Here is a 22,559-nt window from a genome sequence, read left to right as displayed (position 1 = left end):
CATTCACAGTGTCATGAACAGAAAGCATCCACAGAGTCATAAAGCATCACAAAGGTGGTCAAGAAGTGTGTGTCAGAGTGATCTCATTGTGTCTTTGCAGCCTCAGCTGCAGAATCTCATATGCCTAATCCCAAAGCCAAACCCATGCTGCATGTCCAGCCCTTCCAAGAGGGTGCCAAGTGTTTCCCATCCCCAAGAAGAAAGAAGAAAAGTGAAAGAAAGAAAGACCAAGGCCCATATGTTCCAGCCCTCCGCGCAACGCCAAAAGCCAAGTCCGGGGTATTGTTACCAACTTGCGTTTCCCAATGTTCCTTGCCCTGTCCTTGAAAACACCTGCCAAATCGAGAAAGTTCCCAAATACCAGACCATGCTTGTGTGAGAAAGAAGCTTAGACGCCAACGGTGGTGACGGGGACTTCGACGACCTGGGTGACGGTGACGTACTCAATCTCGACGTCAACATCGGCGGTGGAGGTGGTCTGGGGAAGCTTCTTGCGGGTGTGGAGGACGGTGCTGTACGACTGCACCTGAGTGGGGGTGAAGGTGGGCTCCTCGGGGCGGATGGTGGTCAGGATGGGGACAGGGAGACCAGAGGGCCAGCCAAAGGTCCAGCGATCAGTGGCGGTGGTGACAGTGGGGGTAGAGGTAGTAGTGAGCTTGCGGCGGGTGCCGTTGGCCTCGATAGCGGGAGCGCCAGCAACGAGGTTGGCCATGGTGCCAGTGAAGGCGAGGATAGCGGTGGCAGTGAAACCCTGGAGAGATTGTGAGATTGTGTGAAGAGGTGAGAATAGGGAGTGGAATGAGGACTTACGTTCATCTTGACTAGTTGTGAAGGGGGTTTGGTTTGGTTGAAGGGTGAAGTTGTGAAAGGTTGAAGTGGTGATGGCTGTTTTTTGTGGTAGTGGTTGAAGGTAGTGGTTGAAGGAAGTGGTTGTTGTGGTGTGTGAAAGAGAAAGGTTGGAAAGGTTTGTGTGTGGGTGAAAAGGAAGAAGAGCAAAGTTGGAGGACGCGTCATCTGAGAGAGAGGGTATAGGTCGAAGGGCGGCAGGGCGGTCGGCTGAAGGCGTATAGGGCTGGGCAGGATTTCGTCTCGCTTGTCTTCGGTTCAGCTTCTTTTTTTTGTTTTGATTTAAATCTTTTTGTGCGCGGACTAGTGTGGTTCGATCAAGAAAGAGAAGGAAGAAGGCAAGTCGGGTGAGCTCTTGCTAGATTCAGAGAGTTGGTGGGTGGTGGTGGTTCAGGCAGCAAAGGGCGGGTGGAGAAAGGCAGCATGGCTGAGCTGCTGCTGAAAGACATCACCACGGTTACACTGACGTCACATCTCTCGCTTAAAGATGGCTCCTGCCTCACAATCTGATCCATTGAGTGGTGGGAAAAGTCTTTCTTGGGGAGAGGAACTCAGTATATTCCATCTATGGCAGTAAGTCTATGGCGATAAACCTCGCCTTGACTACTTCTCATCTTTCAAGTTTGTCCTTCGCTGCGGTATAGAACGGATGGAAAATTACATGACGAATGGTTCAATTTCTCTCCCATCTGCTGCTCCTTCTCAGGTTGCGATAGTTCATAGCACCCAATACATATTAAGCCGGTGATAGCCTGTCCGACCTTTTCCAAAGAGAAAGTTCCTCCTGCTCTTGCCTTCTGCGTTGCCATCATGGAAGTGGCTATGGCTTGAGATATTGCAATTGCTTCACGAACGAATGTCACCAGGATTGTTGCCACTTGCTGGAGAGAATTCAAGGCGGTTTCAACGTCAAGTCTACTCACTCACCTTCGGCTCTCTCATTAAGTACATTACCTTGATTACATGAAGCTCCTACCCATGCGCCCTACGACGTGCTTTGTGAAAAGCATGAGAGGGCCACTCACCGATTCCTTCCTAACCACTCTATGCCAATAATTCATTCATACGATTCAAATATGGCATGTATTTCATGTCTTCCATGACATTTTCTTCCAAAAGAGCCATCCACTCCGGCAGTGGTGGTGCTGTTTCCCACCACGGTGGCTGGTGTCGGAACCATTCTTGCTCCCATTTGCGCATATCCCACCGGCCATGCTGCATGATTATGTCCTCGACATCGCAAGCAATGCCGGTGTCGAAGTTGCAGTGCACAGGGAACGATTCTTTTCCAATGTTGCTGAAACCCTGTGGAAAGTCCTCGAAGAAATATCCCCAGAACCCTGTTCGTAAAATTGGAAATCTCTGATGCTGGTGAACATCAGTGTTTGTGTAATGGCCGTGTCTGATAACGGATTCGCCCTTCTTCTCAAACCATGAGATTTCGGGTAACAATCTTTTCTTCAAAGACATATCCCAGGCCAGCTGCCAGGCAACGTCTCGCTGAACGACACACTGGAATATCTCGGAGCACAGCGTCGGGGCAGGGTCTCCGTCTAGAAGGAGGGAGAAGGATTTCGCGGGCATGCCAGCAGGGAGCAGCGCCATGGCTTCTACAATCCAAGATGCTACGTTGCCTGTGATTTGGTCCGAGTTGAGAAAGGCAGGGGTAGGTCGATCTTTGAGCACACATCGCCGCTCTGGATCAAGATAGTTGACGTCTTCTTGGAAGATGTTCCTCCATAGAGAAACACGTCGTTCGATTCGGAGAAGAGGGTGTTGCTGACAGAAAGGTATGAGGCCTCGGGCATGGCACTCCGGGTTCGAAACAGCTTCATTCTTCTCGTCGAGGATGATTTTTCGGAGATGGGTGCGGTTCTCGTGGGGGATGGCTTCCAAAAAGTAGATGGCCGCCGCAGCAGCCGAGAAGCGGTAGATTGAGCGATCGGCTGTCATACCAGCGCGATGACTCTGGTACACAGGTAGTTCTGATTCTAGCCTGCGCATCTGCGTATCGGATGGTATCGTCCAGGGCTCGATGGTGCTGTATACAATGGAAAAAGGATTCCATGCGTGTCGATCCGGCGTCGTTTCGACGACCTCGGGCCAGTAATTCCGCACGGCGTCTTGGAATTCGCTATCGCAGGTTGATGACTTCTGGAGGACGTCCTTGACGAACTCGCGGTAGACCGAAGGAGCTTCGCCATAGGGTCCGCGGCGTTCCATGGCCAACAGCGTGGCCTCAAGTGGCGACCGACGCCCTTCCCGCTTCAGGCGGTCCAGCAAGGGCAGAAGTCGCGGATATGCCGTTGCCATCTCAGAGTAAACGGCGTCCGGGATGCAGTACCCCACGGTTTGAAGCATTGCCAACCTTGTGCGATCCAAGGCGTCCTTCTTCCTCTGGAAGCTGCCGGCAAGCCAGCCGAGTGACTCTTCGGAGATGGGCGAGAAAGTGATGGTATTCAGGCGCAAGGCAAGACCGCCGCGGTCCATCTCTTCCGCGACGCGCTTGCAGGTGTAGACGAGAGACAGATGGATGCGGTCTCCTTTCGCTCCTTTCAGCTTTCCTCGGATGAAGCTATCAGTGTCGCAAACGTAGCCGCCATCGATGCTGACATAGAATCCATAGATGAGGTCCCGAAGCTCGCGAGGAAGCACAAACAGACTGACGGGTCGCATCGTTTTGGTGGGTTGATGAGGTGATGTGAAGCGAAAGGAACCGATGCCTAGGCAGAGACTCAATCGGGACGGGCGGAGACTTTGTATGAGCCAGATACATAGTCAGCCATCCAGTCACAACCACATTGATGGCTTTCTCTGAGTTTTATCAGGCCAACCCAAGGTTTTCGGGGTGGCTCCATCGGCTGATAGACTTCGTGGAAATGAGGCCCCTCATCCGGGTGCTTTGAGGCCAAACCTAAAGATAATGCCTGAGCCACGTTCCCCACAGCCACACTTTCAGCCGCCTGCAGTTAGCGCCACGCTGTGGCACACCGGGGAACTTGTGGCTGACGGACTTTGGGGTTCCGGCACGGAACTGGAACGTTGAGAGGGATCTTGATGAAATCGCGACAGTCCTTTGCTCATTATTCTCATTTTTCTGAACCTTATGCAACGTGAATTACTAGCGTAAGCTGCTTCAAATAGCCCAGGCTTGCTTCTTTGCATACAGTCACATAGGTATCTTGAAGAAAGACTTATCAATGGGTTGCTCGATTTCATGGTCACAACGACGCTATGTAGCATATCATCCGGTGTGGTTAGCTGCCATCCCCTCAACCCAACGGTTTAAACACGCTCAAATGACTTGAGATGAACAAAGAAACCACAGCGAAGACACAGTTATGCTTAGTTGCCATGCACCAATGCCGAGCAAGAGGGGCGTTCCAAGCAGCTGCTTGTCAAGTCGTCTGGTTGTGGGGTTAGAGTTGCATCATCTCCGCACTTTGTCCATGATCTGCCCCCCTGTTCATGAGCAGCAAAATCTCCGCCTCCACATTCCTTGCCCGACTTTCCTGTCTTGCCCTTCTCCAATATCGTGCAGCTCGCACTGACTCAGATGAGGGAGGCTGCGCGTGTAACTGCCGGACAGCGGGTTCAAGGGGGTCCAAGATATGAAGAAGGAAAAGCAAACGTCCGCTCATTGTCCGCACCTCCAAATGCAATGGCACCGTGGAGCCCCACCTGCTCCGAAGCCGGACTTCTCTCCGCGATGGGTGTCGAGTGCCGGACAAGGGTCTTGGCCCCGATTGTGGGGAGAAAGAGAGGCAGAGAAACATTCTCTGCGGGGTAACATGGCCAAGACACGAACAAGATATTGGCTCGTTGCTGCTGTCTCCGATCCCCTACAAAGCTAGCCCGGCCCTTGACTCCGCGCGTGCGCCCATCACCATCTTACCGGCCGCCGCTAACAAGAGCCACCAACGGCCTGACGTCCCATTCAAACGTCATTGCGTTTCCACAAACGGAGACTGCCTGCAGTGTTTTGAGCAGGGTGCTTCTCACCCGGATGGATACGGAGCAGTTGAACCTGGCCGGTGACCGGGAGCATAAAGAGGAAGCTTCCCATCCCGCGTCCTCTGCCGCCGCCACGGCCGACACTACTGCTGCTGCCGCCACCGCTTCTGCTTCTTCTCCTACCGCCGAGGGTTCCCGGTACGGCTTCTCCCAGTTCTTCGAAGGCATCGGCCTCTCCAGCAGCAACATCCCTTCCCTCCAGCAGATCGCCCTCTGGTTCCAGGCCGCCACAATGTCTCTCGTCAACGTGGACCTCAACGCCCTCGCCGTCGGCGGCGCGGGCTACCTCGCCTCAATCAACGCCGCCAACCTCTCCACCCCGGCCATCTCGCTGCTCGCCTACGAGCCGGCCTTCGCGGACGTCGTCGGCGCCAACGCCACCGCCCGCAAGATCGCCGACCTGCCCTGGCAGGCCTTCCACGAGGGCGGCATCTACAACAAGAAGGACAACTCGCTCTACATCTCCTCAAATTACCAGTCCCTCGCCGACAACATCAACATCACCGTCCTCTCCCTCGACGACCTCTCCATCACCAGCACCCAGCTCACCAACCTCGCCGAGGCCAACGGCGGCACCTCCTACTACCCGCCCGGCGCCGACACCTCCGCCACGCCGCCCATGCAGGTGTGGTGCGACGAGGGCGACTTCGAATCCTACTCCCAGCTGCTCGCCGTTGACGTCAACACGAACAAGTCGCAGCCGCTGCTCGTCGGCTTCAACGGCCGCAACTTCTCCTCCGTCAACGACGTCCGCCAGCACCCCGGCACGGGCGACCTGTGGTTCACCGACGCCGAGTACGGCCTCTTCCAGCACTTCCGCCCGGCCTCGCAGCTGCCGACGCAGGTGTACCGCTTCTCGCCCGCGACGGGCGCCGTGCAGGTCGTCGCGGACGGCTTCCGGCAGCCCAACGGGCTTGAGTTCTCGCCCGACTACAAGACGCTGTATGTCTCCGACACGGGCGCGCAGGAGTACACGGCGAACCTGACGGGCCCGGCGACCATCTACGCGTTCGACATTGTCGACGGCAAGCGGCTGGCCAACAAGCGCATGTTCGCGTATGCTGATTCTGGCTTCCCGGATGGTGTGCACACCGACACGGACGGTAATGTGTGGGCTGGCTGCGGCGACGGCGTGCACGTGTGGAACCCCGAGGGCGTCCTGCTGGGCAAGATTCACATTGGCGAGGTGTCGAACAACTTTGCGTTCGCGCCCGGCAAGGTGTTTGTGTTTTCCAACTACCGGCTGTGGGTTGTCGAGGGGATCAAGGCTCTCGGCCGGGAGGTCTGCAAGGATTTCGGCAAGGATGCTGATTCGAGATGTAGTCAGTAGGAGAAGGTTGGGGTGCGGAGACTTTCTTGTGGGAGGGTGGTCTAGAAAAATGTTCCGACTAAGGTTATCTTAGACAGAACTTTAGAGTTTAATCTGACGACTGAAACGATGGGATGTTTCGTGCCAAGACCGTCTCTTGTTTGTATGAGCTGCTCGCCATGCGTGCCCGCTGTCTTCGAGTCCAGAAGTTCTCGCCTGGATGATGAGACTGATGTCCTGATGCATAGCGAACATGATGATGATAATTCTCATAGCTAAGGGTTACCAGGAAAGTATACCTCTTGGCAAAATCAAAGGAATTGCACTAGGGAAGTCAACTTCCACACTTCTGAAGCCCCATGGGCTGTTGCCGTCCTATCGCTGGAACCACTGCGACCGACTTCTCGGAAACCGGACGTCGCTCGAGTTGCCAAGGCCGCCTCATGACTCCATGCAAGGTACCGGCGTGAACGTAACATCGCGGTAGCTTGGCATCTGCCAGCCAAGGAAATACACGTGGGATATTGGAGTAGCTCAAAGCCAGGATCGGCTTGAGTGGCTTCTTCACTCAGTACGATTCGTCCCGGCGATTGCCATAGAGTCTCAGGCATTTGCCTTGGCAGGAGGTCTGTAATGAGTAGATGCCAACGATCGGCGTACTTGAGCAAGCAAGTGATTCACGATCTGACTCTTTGCGCAGGTGTGCATGGTGTTACTGGACACAAATGCTTTCAGGGTTTCGATTCGTTTGTCGATTGGTCAAGCACACCAGGTATTCCATCGTACACGAACCGTCCATGACAACTAGGTAGGTAGGAGTTCCTTGAATAATCGACACATCTGTCATCAACCAATCCAATGACATTTCCTCCGACCTTTTGAGATTGACCCTTCCCAAGTGCCTCTGTGCGTATTCTCAAGTACCCGTACTCGTATCGCGTGATATGGATTTCGATACATAAACTGTCCTCGACCATCGCGACGGTGGAGCTCAAATCTGGAATAGTTGCCGGCCTCGTTCTTCGGAATTGTCTCGCGACCAACAACATCGTACAGGCCGTCATAACGAATGCCGACGCTGCTCTTCATTGAAGAAAGAGCACACACACTAGAAAGACAAGTTAGCAGTGGCTTCGCATAGATGAAAGAAGCTGTGTCCTGAGCCAGGGAGAAGGAAAAGGGAAGAACTTGCCACCAATGTCTTGGACTGCGGACATTCTGTTTGCATGTTTGTGCTCTTTCCCATGAGGCGTTTCAGGGACTCGGCGGCAACCCTGAAGAGAACGATAAGGTAAGCTTTGAAGACGATGACAGAGAGCAGCGGATTTGCCTTACCAAAGTCATGAAGCCAGCAGCGCTTCCCATGATGCATCTCATCATGTCACCGAGACATGTTCTGAGTTTGAATCTCCTCGGGCGACCAACCCACGACCATGGGTCCGATCAGATCAGAAGAAGGGACCGTTGATGTCCCATGCGAACGCATCGACCGCTCCAGGCAAAAGACAAACCGCTGCGGTCGCGGCGAGGCGCGACGCCGACAAGAGGCGGGCTTCAGATGAGGGAAGCCCGCCTCGAAGGAGATTCGTCGGCGAATCGACTCTCCGATGTTTGCATGTTGACGTGGCCCGCAGGCCTTATCAATGGGCTTTATGATCTCTCCAGTGATCGCGAGATCACGGTAGCGAACGCCCTTTAACCATGTTGAGAAGAATCCTGATCTCTCCAGTGACCGCGGAGACACACAGAGACAATGGCGCGAAGGGTGAGCTGCCGACACTGCGAGGAGACCCACCCCCCATTGACCAAAACACAGAAAGTATGGCGGCCCAGAAAAGGACGAGCCCGGAAAAAGACGAGAACAATGTTGCTGAAATCGGCCCATTACCCCGTGGGGTGCAAGCCCAGAGGCAACGGACCCTTGACGCGGGGGCTGCTGCCGGGGCAGCCCCCGCGGGTATTGTTTGGTGTTTTGATGTTTCCTGGATCTTTTCGGTTTTTGGTTTTCAAGCTTTTTGGTTCTTTGTTGTTGAAATAGATTTGAAGGCGGGATTCCCTTCATCGCAACAGCAGTACGTTGAATTTAAGATGCCATCTGGTCTTTAATCTCCGTAATGAGAATTGATCTCAGTGCACCGATACCGATGGCCCTGCACACGAAACGGCAACGGGCCCATGACGCGAGAATTGCTATGCCAGAAAATTGGCGAAAGGGAGTTCGTCGAAATGAATCCGCAGGTTGCGTTCGTCACCACAGTTCCGGGATATCGCGAACTTGGCTCATGGGAACCAAGCCGCCTCCTCTATCGTTGCCCCTCGAGAGGCCCAAGTCGGAAACATTTCGAATTCTGGTGATTCTCGTGGTTAGCTGATGACGCCAGAAGAGGAGGAGGAGGGTGTCACAAACGCAGATTGCTTCATCACAGACCATGGACGTTCCTGGTGTAGAATCATCCAGCATGTATGTGTTTGGGCGGAAGTGAAGATGAGAAATGTATTCGACAGGTGGTACTCAGTAATGCTGTTATTGTTGTTGGCTGATTGTTCCAACCTTTGTTTGATCTCAACACTACATTGTACAACTTGCCTTTGAGTGCAGCCTGTCTCATCATTGAGAAGTTTTGAAAAAGTCTTGATGCGCGAATGCCGAGAGTTCGATACGTCGGTGCAGCTTGATCCATTGGTATAAGTCGTTGATGAGAGCGTCTGCGAAACAAAGTCAGCTATGCATTGCCTGGCGGAAGCAACGCCGTCGACAAATGAGGAGACAGATGACGGAGGCATGGAGAACGTACCAAAATAGTTTGAGTAGTCTTGAGGCATTACCTAAGGCTTTGAAATGCTACGAAGAGCCGTCAGGAGAGTCCTCGAATGAGGCGCAAGCGCTGCAGGTGATCGATCACCTCGCCTGCTGCCTATAGACGCAAGTATTCCGCTAGTTCTTGTGGGAATTGTCTAAATCATTTTTCCGCGAAGACCAGACGCTCCAGATTCGAGCTGGCAACGTACCACCTCTGCGTTTTGTCGAGAACCTGACGTTGCAGGGTGTGTAAAGTGCTGGCTTGGGCAAATGCGAGAGGGTTCGTAGGCGCTTTGAAGGTGCTCGAGTTGTTTGCTAGCGTCCATCATAGCGTCTGATGAGACGAAGCTGAGCCAGAAGCAATGTACGAGCTGGCTTCATCAAGAGGCCTGACGCTCTGCTGAGACCCATCCAACTTCTTCTTGTACTCTTGAAGGTGTCGCTCCTCGGTAATTCGAGCCTCTCAAATTTTGAAATTTGATAACATGAAGGCGTCCATTCGTCCATCCGTGTTCAAGGGCCCGCGGTATCCATAGATGCTAAAGCATGGGTGACAAGATCTCAGCCCTCAAGAGGTTAATCGAAGGCTTACTTGGAGTCCGAGAAAACAGTTGGAGCCCGACGCCTAGCCTTGATCGGGGAACTCCTCCTGAAGTCGAGCTACCTCCGCATGGAGCTCTGCATTTTTCTCATCGACTGCAACAGTCGCAGTGTAGAAAGGGCTTTTGCCTTTCCTAAATGGATAGGAAGGCCCGAGAAAATGACATGGCGGTGCCGATTTTGCCATGAGGTCTGTCTGCAGGGACTTTGAGGCAAATCCGTGCTCCGAGGGCAGAATGAGAGGCGAATGCGTTGCCCACCCAATCCAGATGCCCCGGTGGGATGGGGTCAAAAGAGCTTTCAGCCAGACCAAAGGCAATTGTTGGACCCGGACCATCCAGGTTCCCTAGATGGCCGGGTGAAGAGGACTTGCGCTCATGGCGAAGACAAGAAAGGTTTCATATCCAAGGTGATGTCAGGGTGTCTTTTGCCACGCATGAGCCGTAGACAGGTTTCGCCCTTGACGAAGACAGGAAGTATCCACGAGGCTCCCAATAGCCTCAGCCGTTTGGCTCAAGACCGACAGTCTCCCCAAATCTGGATCATCAATCTGTAGTCCCTGGTAAACAGGTGTGTTCAGTCTCTTCGACAAGTTCCTTGCACGCACTCTCGGAGGTTTCGACCCGGGGTTGTCGCTGCAGAGGTCTCGGAGGAAGGGTGAGAGGGGAGCTTGCGCTCTAGACGGCATCGTGAAATGTCCAGATACCGTTGCTTTCCACGTGGCGCGTTGTTTCTCGTGACCCCCAGTCTGGTCTAAGATTCCGAGGTCGAGTGTGCTTGATCATGCTGGCTCTGGGGTGCGTCTGGGTGACTTGGTCAGCTGGCCGTTGCGTGAAAACCTTCCGGCCTCTCGGAACTCGGGGCTGCCTTACCAAGAAATTTTCGTAAGGAGATGTCGTTGTTGAAGTTTGCAAGAACGGGCAAACAAATGCAACTGCATGTTGCCCTTCAAGCAGGCAGTGTTGGCGACGCTCACATTCAGTCCAAATCCTCGACCTGAGTACTCAAGATGTGCTCTTCCATCTCTCCCTCGACTCTCCGTTGCTATTTGACAGACAAACAAGGATAGCTGCATGTTGCCCTTCCAGAAGGAAATGTTGGCGACGTCCACATTCGAGGTGTGTTCTTCTACCTCTTGTCGCAGGTTTTGAGGAGGGACCGGACGGACAACCTGCAACTGCATTCTGCCCGCCAGTTAGTGTCTGCGCCAAGTCAGTAATGATGATTTAAGTCAACGATGAGCACGCATACCTTGCAATAATAATATGTCATGAGAGCCTGTTGGAAAAGCTACCTTTGCTGCTGCAAGTTTCGTGTTCGATATCATTGGTCCACTACGCCCATGCTCGTGGTTTCTTTTTCATCTTGATTTGGCGCTGGCATTGAAGACGTCTCTCGGTCATCTGGTCCAATGACAGGAGGGCTCGGGAAGACTCGCACCAGTTCGGATAGAAGGTCAAGACGGAGACGAGACCCCAAATGAAGAGCCTCTTGGCGACGTCCACATTCAGTCCAAGCTCTCGACCAATGCCACCGCTGAAGGACTGGTTCATGCTGACGGACGCGTAACCAGCGTATGCCGCACAAAGATGCTGGCCTGGCCTTTCCCAGCTTGAAATGCCTTCAACCGCCATCGAAAGACATGACCGTCTGCGACCAACACCCAAACAGAAAATGGACTCTCGAGCTTTTGACCAGTACTTGGATAGTCGCCAGGATGCCTAATCCAGGCAGGCTCTCCGGAGAACACTGACCGATTCTGTTCAAGTCGCTCTTCCCGTCCGACAAAGCCCACGCACAGTTGAGCACGTCCCATGATCGCGTTCACAGTAGCTCCCTCTCCGCCGCCAAAGAAATAGAACCAGTACCGCGGATCATCGCGGAACACTCAGAAGGGTTCGATGTCATTGCGTTGTCTGAAAATTCGAGGCAGTCAGAAGACAAAGGACATGCTGTCATCATCATCATCATCATGCCATCTCATATGGGAGGCAGAGGACACGACATGCAGTTCTGGTGTTGCGGGTTGGCTCACTGAGCGGAAGCAATTTGCCGCAGGCGGAGTCATCGGGATGGGCCACCGAAGCAATTAAAAAAGGGCAGTGGGCGTAATAGAAGGGGCCACTGGAGCTGATGTTTGGGAACGACCCTCCCCATGTTTGATGATTGAGAATTCGAAAGAATGGGCTTCGTGGGTTTGACCCTCGGAGATTGAACTGAATTGCAGCAATGGGGTCGCTGAGGTGCCTGGGGATGGGAGACCTCGGGATGGGAGACTGATTGTAGGCTGAGCGGATGAAGTGGCTAAGAGACGCAGTTCTTGCTCGTGTCGGTATTGGTCTTCGATTGGGCCCGAGTTGAAAGAGTTGGGATAGAAGTTTGCAATTGTTGGCTGAGTCGTTCAGTGTGAAGCAGGATGACGTTGCCGTTTGATGCTCCCACAGCGGAGGATCTGACATGGCTAGGTTGACACCCCGAAGGATCTGAGTTGAGTCGACAGAGACTTCCTACAATGGATGATTAGTGATCATGATGAGTGACGTATGGCCTTGGGGTTTGCAAACCTTGGTGTAGGGGAGGAAGCACGCTCATGAGGTGCATCTTGGGGATGGACAGCCTTGGCATGCTGTGGATGACCATGGTGCCTTGGTCATGGTGCTTGAAGTCATGCGTCAACGTCATGGGCGATGAGACACATGTGCTTGCCGCATGCAGACTCGAGAGAGCCCAAGATCCTTCTTAATTGCCAGCTGGGCTTGCAATGTAGTGGGAGCCTCAAGGAAGGATCGAGACGCGCACCGAGTCGACCTGGATTGCAAATCGGGCGGACACTGACCAGGGATGTAGTGCTGGTTGGAGGCCATGGCGAGGAAGCATAGTGATGAAGCAGTACTTTGGAAGGCATGGAGGTCGAGGACGGTTCCAATGTGCTGAAGGCATACGACCATACCCATTTGAAAGATCGGGATCCCGTCCGCTGTACCGTAGATGTGGCAAGAGCGAGGGTAACATGTGGGAGCCTGTGCCACGAGTTAGTCAATGGCAATATCTCACGATGTTTGTCACTTGAGGCCATGGTGTTGAGAGCCCTCGTCGCTGACTTTGTTCAGTTTCTGGAAAAACAGCGAAACACACTTGTCTTGGGGTCCGCGGGGAAGGCACATCCATCTTGAGGGAGCGGGAGAAGGCCCAGTCTCTAGGACGAGCGCTCGCTCAATCAGGCAGAATGAATCTGGCATCGGTCGGATCCGGGACTGGTCGATCAAACGCTCCATCAGCGGGTCAAAAGCGAGTCACCGGTGTGGTCTTGAACAATCAGCGGGGAGGCTCCTTCGCCACAAAGGCTGGATATTTGATTGAGGCTGGCTTGTGCGATTTGTTTCGTTCTCGCTTGAGCCAAGGGCGCACTCACACGCACAAAAGAAAAAAGAAAAAGAAACAGATTTGGGAGTGCAAAATTTACTGTCAAAGGGGGGATGGAGGGAAGCTCAAAGGAGGTTCACCTGTGAACTGGAACAGACAGCCTGCAAACTCCGAGATGTCCAGCACCTGCCAAATTGCCATCATAGAAACAGCACTTCCAAGATGTCCATGATCGTGACAGGCAAGAAAACGTAGGAAAAGAGAAGATGCGATACTTACTTGGTGTTGTCTTTGGTCTGTGGTGGTTGATAGTGGTGATGTGTGAAGACGGGAGAATTGGTGGCTTGGTTGGTGGAGTGTGAGAGATTGAATACGAGGGAAGAGATGAGGATGGGAGGACTTGGTTGATGGTCCTCCCTGGACTTGCTTCTGAAAAGTAAACAGAACGAGGTGAATCTTGCAGAGTCACGTGCACGCTCGTTCTGGGTAGGCAGGCGGTCTCCTGAACGGCAGGCACGATGGATGCTGGGTGAAAGAGGCTAGTACAGCGCGTTGAATACGAGAGAAGAGGTGAAGATCAACGGGGTTGTGGGCCTCTTTTGATCTGCCTCAAAACAAATCAAAAGAATCACTTCGAGTCACGTGGTGGGTTGGTCAAGGTAAGCATGTCGTTTCCTGAACGGCAGGCACGACCGAAGCTGGGTCAAAGAGAAGAAAACTCAGTCATTGTACAGCAAATCGTCACTTCAGATAACAGGTCATAGTTCATATAATTCCATTCCATGTCATCTTGGTCTGGACAACCTCGGTGGGTAGATTCCCTGGGTAGACCAAACCCCAGAAGACGGGCTGTGGAGAGAGATGCATGGACGGAACTGCTTGCCTACTCAACACACGAATGGCATTTCATGACCATCGAGATCTTGAAAGCTGCGTAGACATGAGGCGTGCCATCAAAGCCATGGAACTGAAAAAACCACGATCTGGAAAGCTCTTACCCGGGCTCGCTATATGACACTCGGGTAGCACTGAATGCACGGCAGGAACCGAAAACCATTCACCTGCTTCGTCTGGCACGGCTTTTTGAAACCAATCAATAAAAAAAAGCAAGAAATGTGACATTTGCATCCTCCTCATGAGAAACCTTGCCAGTCCCATGGAGCATTGCCATCACTCCCTTGCCAAACCTCCAATCCTCAACGCCGAGAAACACATGCGCGCTAGATGGAATATCGTCACATCCCGAGCCTCCACAGTTCAAGTACTCGGTTCAATCGCTCATTTTACCAGGGGTCTTGTCCAATGGAAGCGTTGCTTCCAGGTAAACGTACCGGAACGACGGCGTGTGCGCGAGAGTCTCGTTTCACGGGTTGCATCGAAACTCGCAGCCGTCTACGACGAATCCCTTTTCATTCTCTGAAATTTCTATCGCTTTGCACAGAGATATTGCCTCCTCGTTCGCATCGTCGTTGTCTTAGTATCCGGGCAGGAGGCGATCTGCCACGTTCTAGGGCATCGAGACGCAGCTGCTCTCGTCGCAGAACTGGTTTCCGGGCAGACCCCTGATAAACCAATGTATGTTGAGTCTACCCAGGCTGAAGCGATCTTCAATTCTGTGCAGCGATCTCCAGGACGAATGTTCGTAAGGAAACCATGGTCCCATGATGGTGGAACGACGTGGCACCGGGGGCAATGACCGGGGAAAGCCCGGCAGCTGCTTTGGCGGGCCTTGCCCCATCAGACCGCTCTTGATGAAGATCACGGACTGTACGCACGGAGAGGGAGAGGATTGATTTCTGCGCGTCAAGTGAACCTGGGTTTGCTTTTGTGATCCGATCAATAGTGCCTCTCCTTTCTTATTTGTTGACCTTTAATAAGCTTTTGTCAGACCCTGCCGACGGCTTAATACGCCGGCATCGACCCAGATGAGATCTTCCCGATCTGAGCCACAAGCCCATCATCTATAACCTGAAGTTTGACTGGGACGTCTACCGCGTGCCTCGCGATCTCGGAAACGCGAATCTTCGCATCGACTCCAGTAACGACAGGGATATTGTGATGAGGCCGTGGCGGCCGTGGTGACAAACAACAAGAAACCCTAGCGGTCTTCTGGAGTTTGGCTACAGTCACGAGCGTTGGCAAGATCTGAAGATTTGCTATAATGCACCCTTTGGCGACCTCCACAGGGAGAACTTCCACACGGGCTGGTTCAGGAAGACGGTGCTCTAGTGGCTCGACATTGTAACAAGGCTCTAGATCAAGCAGATGTGTGGGAAAGCTCTCGGCTGGAGGAAACATTGCAGAGGAGGGACATGCCCGAGACTACCGTAAACGAAAATCAATGGGGAGTTTCGCTAATTATTCTAAAGATGCACTGAGAAGCAGCTGCACTGTCAAATTCTGCGGAGCGTGGGTACAAGTTGAAGCCCCCCCCTTATAACTTCTGTGTTGAGCACTGCAAAGTTTCCATTCCTACCGCCCACTTATGCGACGACTTTGCCTAACTCAATGTCTTTCACAGAAGCGACCAACTGGTGATCTATGATTACGAGGTGCAAAATGCCTGCCAGATATAATGGCTCCAACATCGACACGACTCTATAATAAAGTTACAAGCAGCTAGGGCTAGACCGCGTCTCAAGGACGTCACGACGGCACTCAGACACATTATTCATACAGGACACGACAATCAACGCCCGCCTCATAGCCGTGTAGGAGCCGAACTTGAACCGACAAGCAGTCCGGAGTTGGCGGGAGAAGAAGGACCTCGCAGGGAAAATGTAGCATTTTCACGGACCCAGCAACGCGCTTAGACCGTCAGGGACAAAGGCGTAAACATGATGTTGCACCGACGTCAACCTCAAGAGTCCCCTTAAGCGGGCTTTAGTACCGCTCGACAACGAGGTGCAACCGGCAAAGAGAATGCGGTGCTCGAGACGCTGCCAGGGAAGATCGGGAAGCTCCAGAAGAGGTTGGACGCGGTATTTTCCTCGACTGGGACAACCCGTTTAAATGAGATAAGGATTGTGTAGTTGTGAAAGAAGCAGTTCATCATCCCCAAACCCGGATTCCTTCCAGAAAAACACCCCATCCCTACCTACGTCATCACCCATCCCAAACTTCCGCCCCCATCAGCAGCATAACCACACCCATCGACATGTCCCTCTCCTGCAGGGACCTCCCCTCCCCCTAACCACCTCCAAAGACAGGGCTGTCAAAGACCAAGAACAAGAACCAGATCCGTCGTCTGGTGTGTGTGGCCCCCTCAATGCCATCAACCGCCCCGCTGCCCTTCCAGGATTTCTACCGTTGAAAAAAAAAAAGCGGACAACTTCCGTCGCCTCCCGCCCCACCCCGGCCCCGAGCGCCGCACCGTCCATCTCGGCCGTCGCGTTTCACCACGGCACGGCCAAAAAGCGGGGCCTTCTCAAATGGAAAAATCTCTTCACTCGTTGTTCACGTCTCCCTAAGCAGACCGAACATCTTCTCCCTTTGATCCAAATTTAGTTTCTGTAAGAAAGCCAAATGTGCTCCATTCCGCCAAGACGCCATCATCCTGGGTTCCCCTTCCATCCCCCACGGGGTCATGCTGTGCGGATGCGGAATGGAAGGGCTTGGCGATGATGCGCGTCTCCATTTGGGGATTAGGGGATGGACCTTGCTATTTTCTGCTAGACTCCTTGCATCGTGTATTATGTCGCTCCGATGTGATGGGATGAAAAGTGTCATGCTCATTGACGTCTGTAGCGGATAAAACTCGGAATTATATTGAATTCAAAAGAGTTTGGGAATGGCTTCAGTTGATGGAAAAACATTTAGCAGGTAATATCAAAAGTTGGATATGTCCGCTCAGCTAGCAGTAGAAAGTAACAACGAGGATATCACCAGAAAAATTAGGCCAAGCATTGCTTCATGAAGTGAATTAAGCACTGGGGTATCATTTTATATACAGAACCGCCCTCCTCTCTTGCTTTTTGACGTCCTCTTTTTTTTTGTGGAAAACCATAGCATAATGCGCCCAAGCCCGCGAGCGCCTCCCTGCGTAACAATTCTTTGTGATCATTAGACCTCGCATGGTTCTTTTGTTGCTGTTGTCCATGAAAGTCGTGTGTAGCTTTGTCCCGCAGTCCAATTGACCTGCTCCAGAGGTTTTTGCTTAATATATGCTCAGTCGAATCTCGGCCTGGCTCAAAGACATTTCGGCCGTTTGAGTGCCAGGCTCCGAAATCGTTCTGAGCGTATTTTCTGATGAATGAAAAAGGTGGTTGCGAGGCTCCTAGTTCTGGACCTCCTCGGACGGGGGACCGGCGTAGTTCTTGCGGCCCCAGGCGAAGTACCAGATACCGGAGATGAGGCAAGCGGCGACGAAGACGGCAGGGGCGTAGTTGATGGTGGTAGGAGTGACGGGGACGAAGGTGGGCATGCAGAACAGAGGCATGGCGAGGAGAGACCAGGCTGAGAGTTTGTTAGCAATGCGTTCAACAGCAGATATTGGGACCAAACTCACCAAGAGCAACAACGTTGGCAAAGGCACCGAAAGCGCCAAGGTTGAAGTCCGCGCCGACCAAGTGGGTGCGGCCGCCGAACAGGCTGATGGCAATGGGGACGGCGTAGGAGGCGGTCAAGCAGATGACACCAACACCAGAGAAGGCGTTGAAGGCAGCGCTGGAACCGAAGTAGATGACACCGAGGATGATCTGGACAGCCATCGAGAGCATCATGGCGTTCAGGGGAACGTCGAGCTTGTGGTTGACCTCCTTCCACCAGCGGGAGCCGGGAATGGCACCGTCACGAGCAAAGGCCCAGGTGCAGCGGGAAGCGGCGGTGGTGCAGCCGATACCGCAGAGGACGGCGAGAACCATGAGGGGGAACAGGAGACCGAAAGCACCGCCAGAGTTGCCGATGGCCTCCTTGATGATGGTGGGGACGGGCTGGCCGGAAGCGAGGTTGATGAGCATGGTGATGTCGGGGAGGACGAAGACAAGGGGGATCAGGAAGAGGAGACCGGCAAGAGTGTTGAGGCAGACGGTGAAGACGAGAGCCTTAGGGACCTGCTTCGAGGGGTTCTTGACCTCTTCGCACATGCTTCAAAATGGTTAGCTGCGCAAGACTACGTATTGCGATTTCAAAGGCGCAACTCACGAGATGACCATGCCCGTGGACGAGGTGGCGTATCCGGCGTGCAGAAGGCCGACCATGAAAGACCAGCCCTCGGGCCAGCCAGAGTTGGCCTCGAAGTGGGTGAAGACGTATTTGGCATCATGGCGGCCGTTCTTGGCAATGACGAGGACGGAGATGATAATGGCGAAGACACCGGCGAAGGTCCAGAAAATGGCAGCGGTCTAGAATTTTCACAACGTTTAGTACACCATTCACAAATCACAGGAGATACGAGCAAATTTTTTCCTTACATCAAGGATAGGCAGCCAGCGGTTGCCGAGCGAGGAGACGGCGTTGCAAAGCAGAGTCAGACCCAGGAAAATGAGGAAAACCTGGTACGGCTCGCCAGCAAGGACACCGACACCGGGCTCCGATTCAAACACGTTGATGCACGCGACGAAGAAGAGCGCAGTTCCGAAGTTCACAGCGAGAGTGATGGTAATGTTTCCAACGACGTAGAGCCAGCCGCAAACCCAAGAGGCTGCGCGGCGCCATCTGGGAGAAGCGAGCATGAAGGCCTGGTAGTAGACACCTGCAGAGAAAGTGGTCAGCAACCGTGGAGACCGGGACGGGAACGGGCGCGCCGGCAAGCCACGCAAAAAATATCGGGGACTCGGCCGGGCGCCACGCGGGCGGAACGGAGCAAGCACAAAACAAAGAGTCGGTAAGTACCTCCGGCAGTAGGATAAACACTGGTGATTTCACCGAGCGACGCAGCGACACAGATGATGATCAGAGACACGCCGAGCCAACCCCAAATGATGTTGACGGGGCCACCGCCAGCAAGGGGGTAAAGCATCGTGGTAGCCAGACCGTAGGGAATGGATGCGAGAACGAAGGACATGAAGGCGACCTGGAGAGTCGAGCGGTTGCGCTCGAGCTCGGGCTTGTAACCCAGAGACTCGAGCATGTTGTCGGCAGCGCCATCGTCGGAGCGGGAGGGACGGGCAGTGAAGCCGTCCTTGACATCGCCCTTGGCAAAGCCGAGGTCGTGCTCACGAGCACCAGGGTCCTGGGAAACAAACTGCGACATGTTGATCGATTGGTCGAAGAGCCCTGAAGTTGACTTGACAATTATCGAATGGCAAGCCAGGAGGGCTCAGGGGCCGGTAGGAGGAAGGAAGAGAGAGAGAGAGGAAGGTTAAAGGAAGATGTGCCTGTGATTCAAAAAGACATGCGGCAGGTGGCGGTAGGACCCAAAAGCCTGAGAAGGGATGAATCTTAATTTGGGGGGAAGTGATCGACCAGATGGTGGTTTGGCTTGAGGTGTTCCAAGACCGAGGGAACGGGAGGATGAAGAGTTTAAAAGGATGGAAGAAAAGAAAAGAGGCAAAAAACAGGCAAGGGTCTGTCGAAGAGACAAGACAGAGACACGCAGACAGGCTGAGAGGCCCGGCAGGGAAGGACTCGATTGAGTTGAGGCAGTCCTCTCTCACTGCACACCTCCAAGCTCCATTCGAGTCGACTGGAGTGCCGTGCAGTCCCAAGTCCCTCTCCTAACTGGGCTATCAGTTGGCTGTCTGTGTCGCGTTCGCCGGGACCAAAAAATGACGTCCATCTCATTGGATGTGGCCGCGGCGTTGCGGGACCCCCTCAAAGTGTACATTCGAGTGTACACACGTCCGTATGTAGACCCCCCATGCCCATGCCCATGCTCTTTGCCCCCCCTCGTCCGCGGGCCTTACCCCTGTCGTCTGTAGTCTGTCCAGGTCGTCTCCAGCGCCTGTCTTGCCTTGTCGCTATCTCTCCAGTCGTCCCCTGCGAGTCCCCGTGTGGCCGCCGTGGCCAGGCTGCGTTGCCTGTCGGCTCTTCTTTTTGTCGGTCGCTACTTTCGTGCGGTGCTTGTGTTTCGACGGGAATTTTTAGTGTAGGTTCCCTCAACTTCATTCTGTTTATCTCGGGCTCTCGTCTGACTCGGGGTCCCCGGTGGATTCGACTGGTGCCACAGCAATCTTGCTGCCCACACACTCAAGACTTGCCGAGCAGCCAGCGAGTGGGATTGAGAGACAGAGTGGGAGTGGCTCTCGCTCGCTTACGCGCAACGTCAAGCGGCACAGCAATTGTGAGCCCAGCAGCAGGACGACTTCCGACGTCGAGTGCATTTACTGTGTATGTATCATTATTCCGGTGGACTCGTGCCCATCCGCACACACATTCTGGGCGAGCTGAACGAGACAGGGCTTCAGCGCCGAGAAAAGAACGACTAGCCGGAGAATGGCAGGCAGGCATGTGGCCTCTCGGTATCGAAACATGAAGCAGCATCGCAATTGAACAGCCGTATCTGGTGTGGCGCCAAGAGCAGGCCTAATCGACCGGGCCTGTAGGAGCGCGTGTACGTCCAGACGGTGTCGGCTGTGAGCCTGGTTGCGGTAATTTGTCCCGCGCTATCGACGGCAGGCGTAAAGCATATTGAGCCCATCTGTCGACAGAAACACGGCATGTCGGTGTTACTTGCCTCTATCTCTGGCCTGCGCTGGACGGTGTGCTGCGCGGCCTTGCATCCGCCTGCCTGGCCTTGTCGTGCAGCTGACGGATAGCCGATTGGACTGCAAGCCGTTCGGACCTTGGTTTGCGCGGGTGTGTCGCACGACTTGGATCAGGCCGGGGGAACAGACGCGGAAGAGTCTTCACCATCCATGACACTGAGACTTTGGCGTTCCTCGTCCAGATTCCGCGCCAGTGGCCAATGACCACGGAGAGTACTCCGTCCGCCATTCCGCGCCTCTTTGACAACTGTCAGGCCTTTTTGTGCCGCTAATCGATGTACCTTAGAACATTGGGCAAGGAGGAGGGAACGGCAGCGCCTCACGGGATTCTTCGTGTATTCTTCGTGGCTTCTCTTGCATGTAAATGGCCCGCCCTGGTGGATTGAGTTTTTTGGGGGCGTTTGTCTGTACTTCCGACGGTTGGACAAGTCACAGGACTCAATTGGCAATCCTTTGCGCCTTCTCAGTCGTCGCGTGGTTTCTTTCCCCTCAAAACATCTCCCCATAACATCCCCTCTTCCGCCGGCGCCGAGATGGACGAGCCCGAGCCGTGAAGCCGCGAGGCGTTGGACGAGGCTCCAGAGCTCCACGGACTTGCGCCTTGCGCTCCACGTTTGTTGAGGGGAAGACGCAGGCTTGGCAGAGGGCGGGAGGCGGACACTGGTCTCGAAAAAAACTCGAAAAAAAATCGTCGACATCTGAGACCGCAAAAAAAGGTCTCCAATTTCTCCATCTGTCCTCATCCTCGACCACACTCAATGCGCACAATGCGGCCTGCCCCCGTTATGACGTAGATAGTGGTCCAGGTTGCCCGACTAACGCAGCAGGCACTCCACGCCATGCAGCCGTTGGTTCGTCAAACACGAGTCGTGGAGCCTCTCAATCTTCCGGCTTGCCGTTTTGAAGTTGACGGCGGTGGAGAGCGTCTGGAGGACGACACGGTTGGCGGTCGCAGCGCCGGCGAGTGAGCGTTCGAAGAAGAGAGAAACGGGGCGCGCTTGAATGGAGAGGGAATGGAGAGAAATGGAGGAGGATGGAGGAGACTGGAGCAGGATGGAGACATGCCGCCAGGGCTCCCCCGTTTGCTCCCCAGCTTGAACGAGGATATTCAAGGATGTTCCAGGGCTGTACAGTACTCCAGGGAAAAAACTAGCCTGTCGGTTCTGATACAACCCTGGCGTATCCCTGAATGGGACTTCGAAGAGCGTTTTTCACGCTTAGAAAAATGAATTTCAACGCTACAAATACGTTTTAAATTTCATTCTATAGAGAATTAGTATATCTCTATTTTTATAAATTTTTCCGTTTTGAAAAACGTTGAGATTTCAGGGAAATACAGGGTTTTTAAAGATCACATATTTGTATACGAAACTCTTATGGAAGTACTTACCGGGAAAAAATACCCCCGGTAGACTGTATCTCTGCACGAGCAGGGGAGCGGCGCACACCACCCTGACACGACCAAGCCCGCTAGGATCGTGAGGCCTGCAAGCTCCCGTTCGGAGGTGGTTCTGAGTGGTTCTTCACAGACGCTGATGTCAGAGAGGATACTCAGTGATGGGCCGCCCACCTGCCGCAGGGGGCGTAGTGCCGCGTCGAGTCGTACGTAAGAGTATCTTTTCGGCGGCTTAACGCGGAAGAGATACTTGTCGGTGACAAACGTCGGTGGCTGCCTCGCTGGCCACTCATGTTGGCCGTTGGCAGGTGGGCAGAAGAGTCGATACCTGGAAGGGAAAACGAGACGAGATGGCAGTCAAAAACCGTCGCCGGACGCCGCACACCGTCGAGCAGCGGCTGCGCCAAACCCGGCTCTTTGGTGGAGGAAGAGGCCGGGGGACGGCACCCGATCGCAGCGCACGCGACAGGCACAGGACAAGCACACTGTCACTGTCCCGCCCACCTGGGTCGTCGGGGAGCCTCACCGATGGCGCCATTGCACCCTGAGACCCTGAGACCCTGTGGCAGGCTGAACAGGAGGGGC

The 22,559-nt window shown here is 53.8% G+C and overlaps 5 protein-coding genes across 5 annotated transcripts; 1 reads left to right on the top strand and 4 right to left on the bottom strand.

The window, feature by feature from the left end:
• Nucleotides 1-388: 388 nt before the first annotated feature.
• Nucleotides 389-712, bottom strand: CGCS363_v007502 (uncharacterized protein; the record flags this gene model as incomplete). The annotated part of the gene is made up of 1 exon (XM_036639351.1): nt 389-712. The coding sequence occupies one exon, from the start codon at nt 710-712 to the stop codon at nt 389-391; it is 324 nt and encodes a 107-aa protein (XP_036496481.1).
• A 1,178-nt stretch (nt 713-1,890) lies between these two features.
• On the bottom strand, nt 1,891-3,522 carry CGCS363_v007501 (uncharacterized protein; the record flags this gene model as incomplete). The annotated part of the gene is made up of 1 exon (XM_036639350.1): nt 1,891-3,522. One exon carries the CDS (start codon nt 3,520-3,522, stop codon nt 1,891-1,893), a length of 1,632 nt encoding a protein of 543 aa, XP_036496484.1.
• Nucleotides 3,523-4,852: 1,330 nt separating this feature from the next.
• gnl-3 (Gluconolactonase) lies at nt 4,853-6,190 on the top strand (the record flags this gene model as incomplete). Its single annotated transcript, XM_036639349.1, has 1 exon — nt 4,853-6,190. One exon carries the CDS (start codon nt 4,853-4,855, stop codon nt 6,188-6,190), a length of 1,338 nt encoding a protein of 445 aa, XP_036496483.1.
• A 6,057-nt stretch (nt 6,191-12,247) lies between these two features.
• Nucleotides 12,248-12,737, bottom strand: CGCS363_v007499 (uncharacterized protein; the record flags this gene model as incomplete). Its single annotated transcript, XM_036639348.1, has 2 exons — nt 12,248-12,496; nt 12,624-12,737. 2 exons carry the CDS (start codon nt 12,735-12,737, stop codon nt 12,248-12,250), a joined length of 363 nt encoding a protein of 120 aa, XP_036495505.1.
• Nucleotides 12,738-17,208: 4,471 nt separating this feature from the next.
• Nucleotides 17,209-19,125, bottom strand: CGCS363_v007498 (putative amino-acid permease; the record flags this gene model as incomplete). The annotated part of the gene is made up of 5 exons (XM_036639347.1): nt 17,209-17,387; nt 17,440-18,017; nt 18,075-18,274; nt 18,344-18,624; nt 18,765-19,125. The coding sequence occupies 5 exons, from the start codon at nt 19,123-19,125 to the stop codon at nt 17,209-17,211; spliced, it is 1,599 nt and encodes a 532-aa protein (XP_036495504.1).
• Nucleotides 19,126-22,559: the final 3,434 nt, after the last annotated feature.

The sequence above is a fragment of the Colletotrichum siamense genome, assembly GCF_013390195.1.
Source record: "Colletotrichum siamense strain Cg363 chromosome Unknown KSG_Cg363_contig04, whole genome shotgun sequence".
Classification (NCBI taxonomy): domain Eukaryota; kingdom Fungi; phylum Ascomycota; class Sordariomycetes; order Glomerellales; family Glomerellaceae; genus Colletotrichum; species Colletotrichum siamense.
The sequence above is the reverse complement of the archived record's forward strand: the minus strand, read 5'-3'. Positions and strand labels throughout refer to the sequence as shown.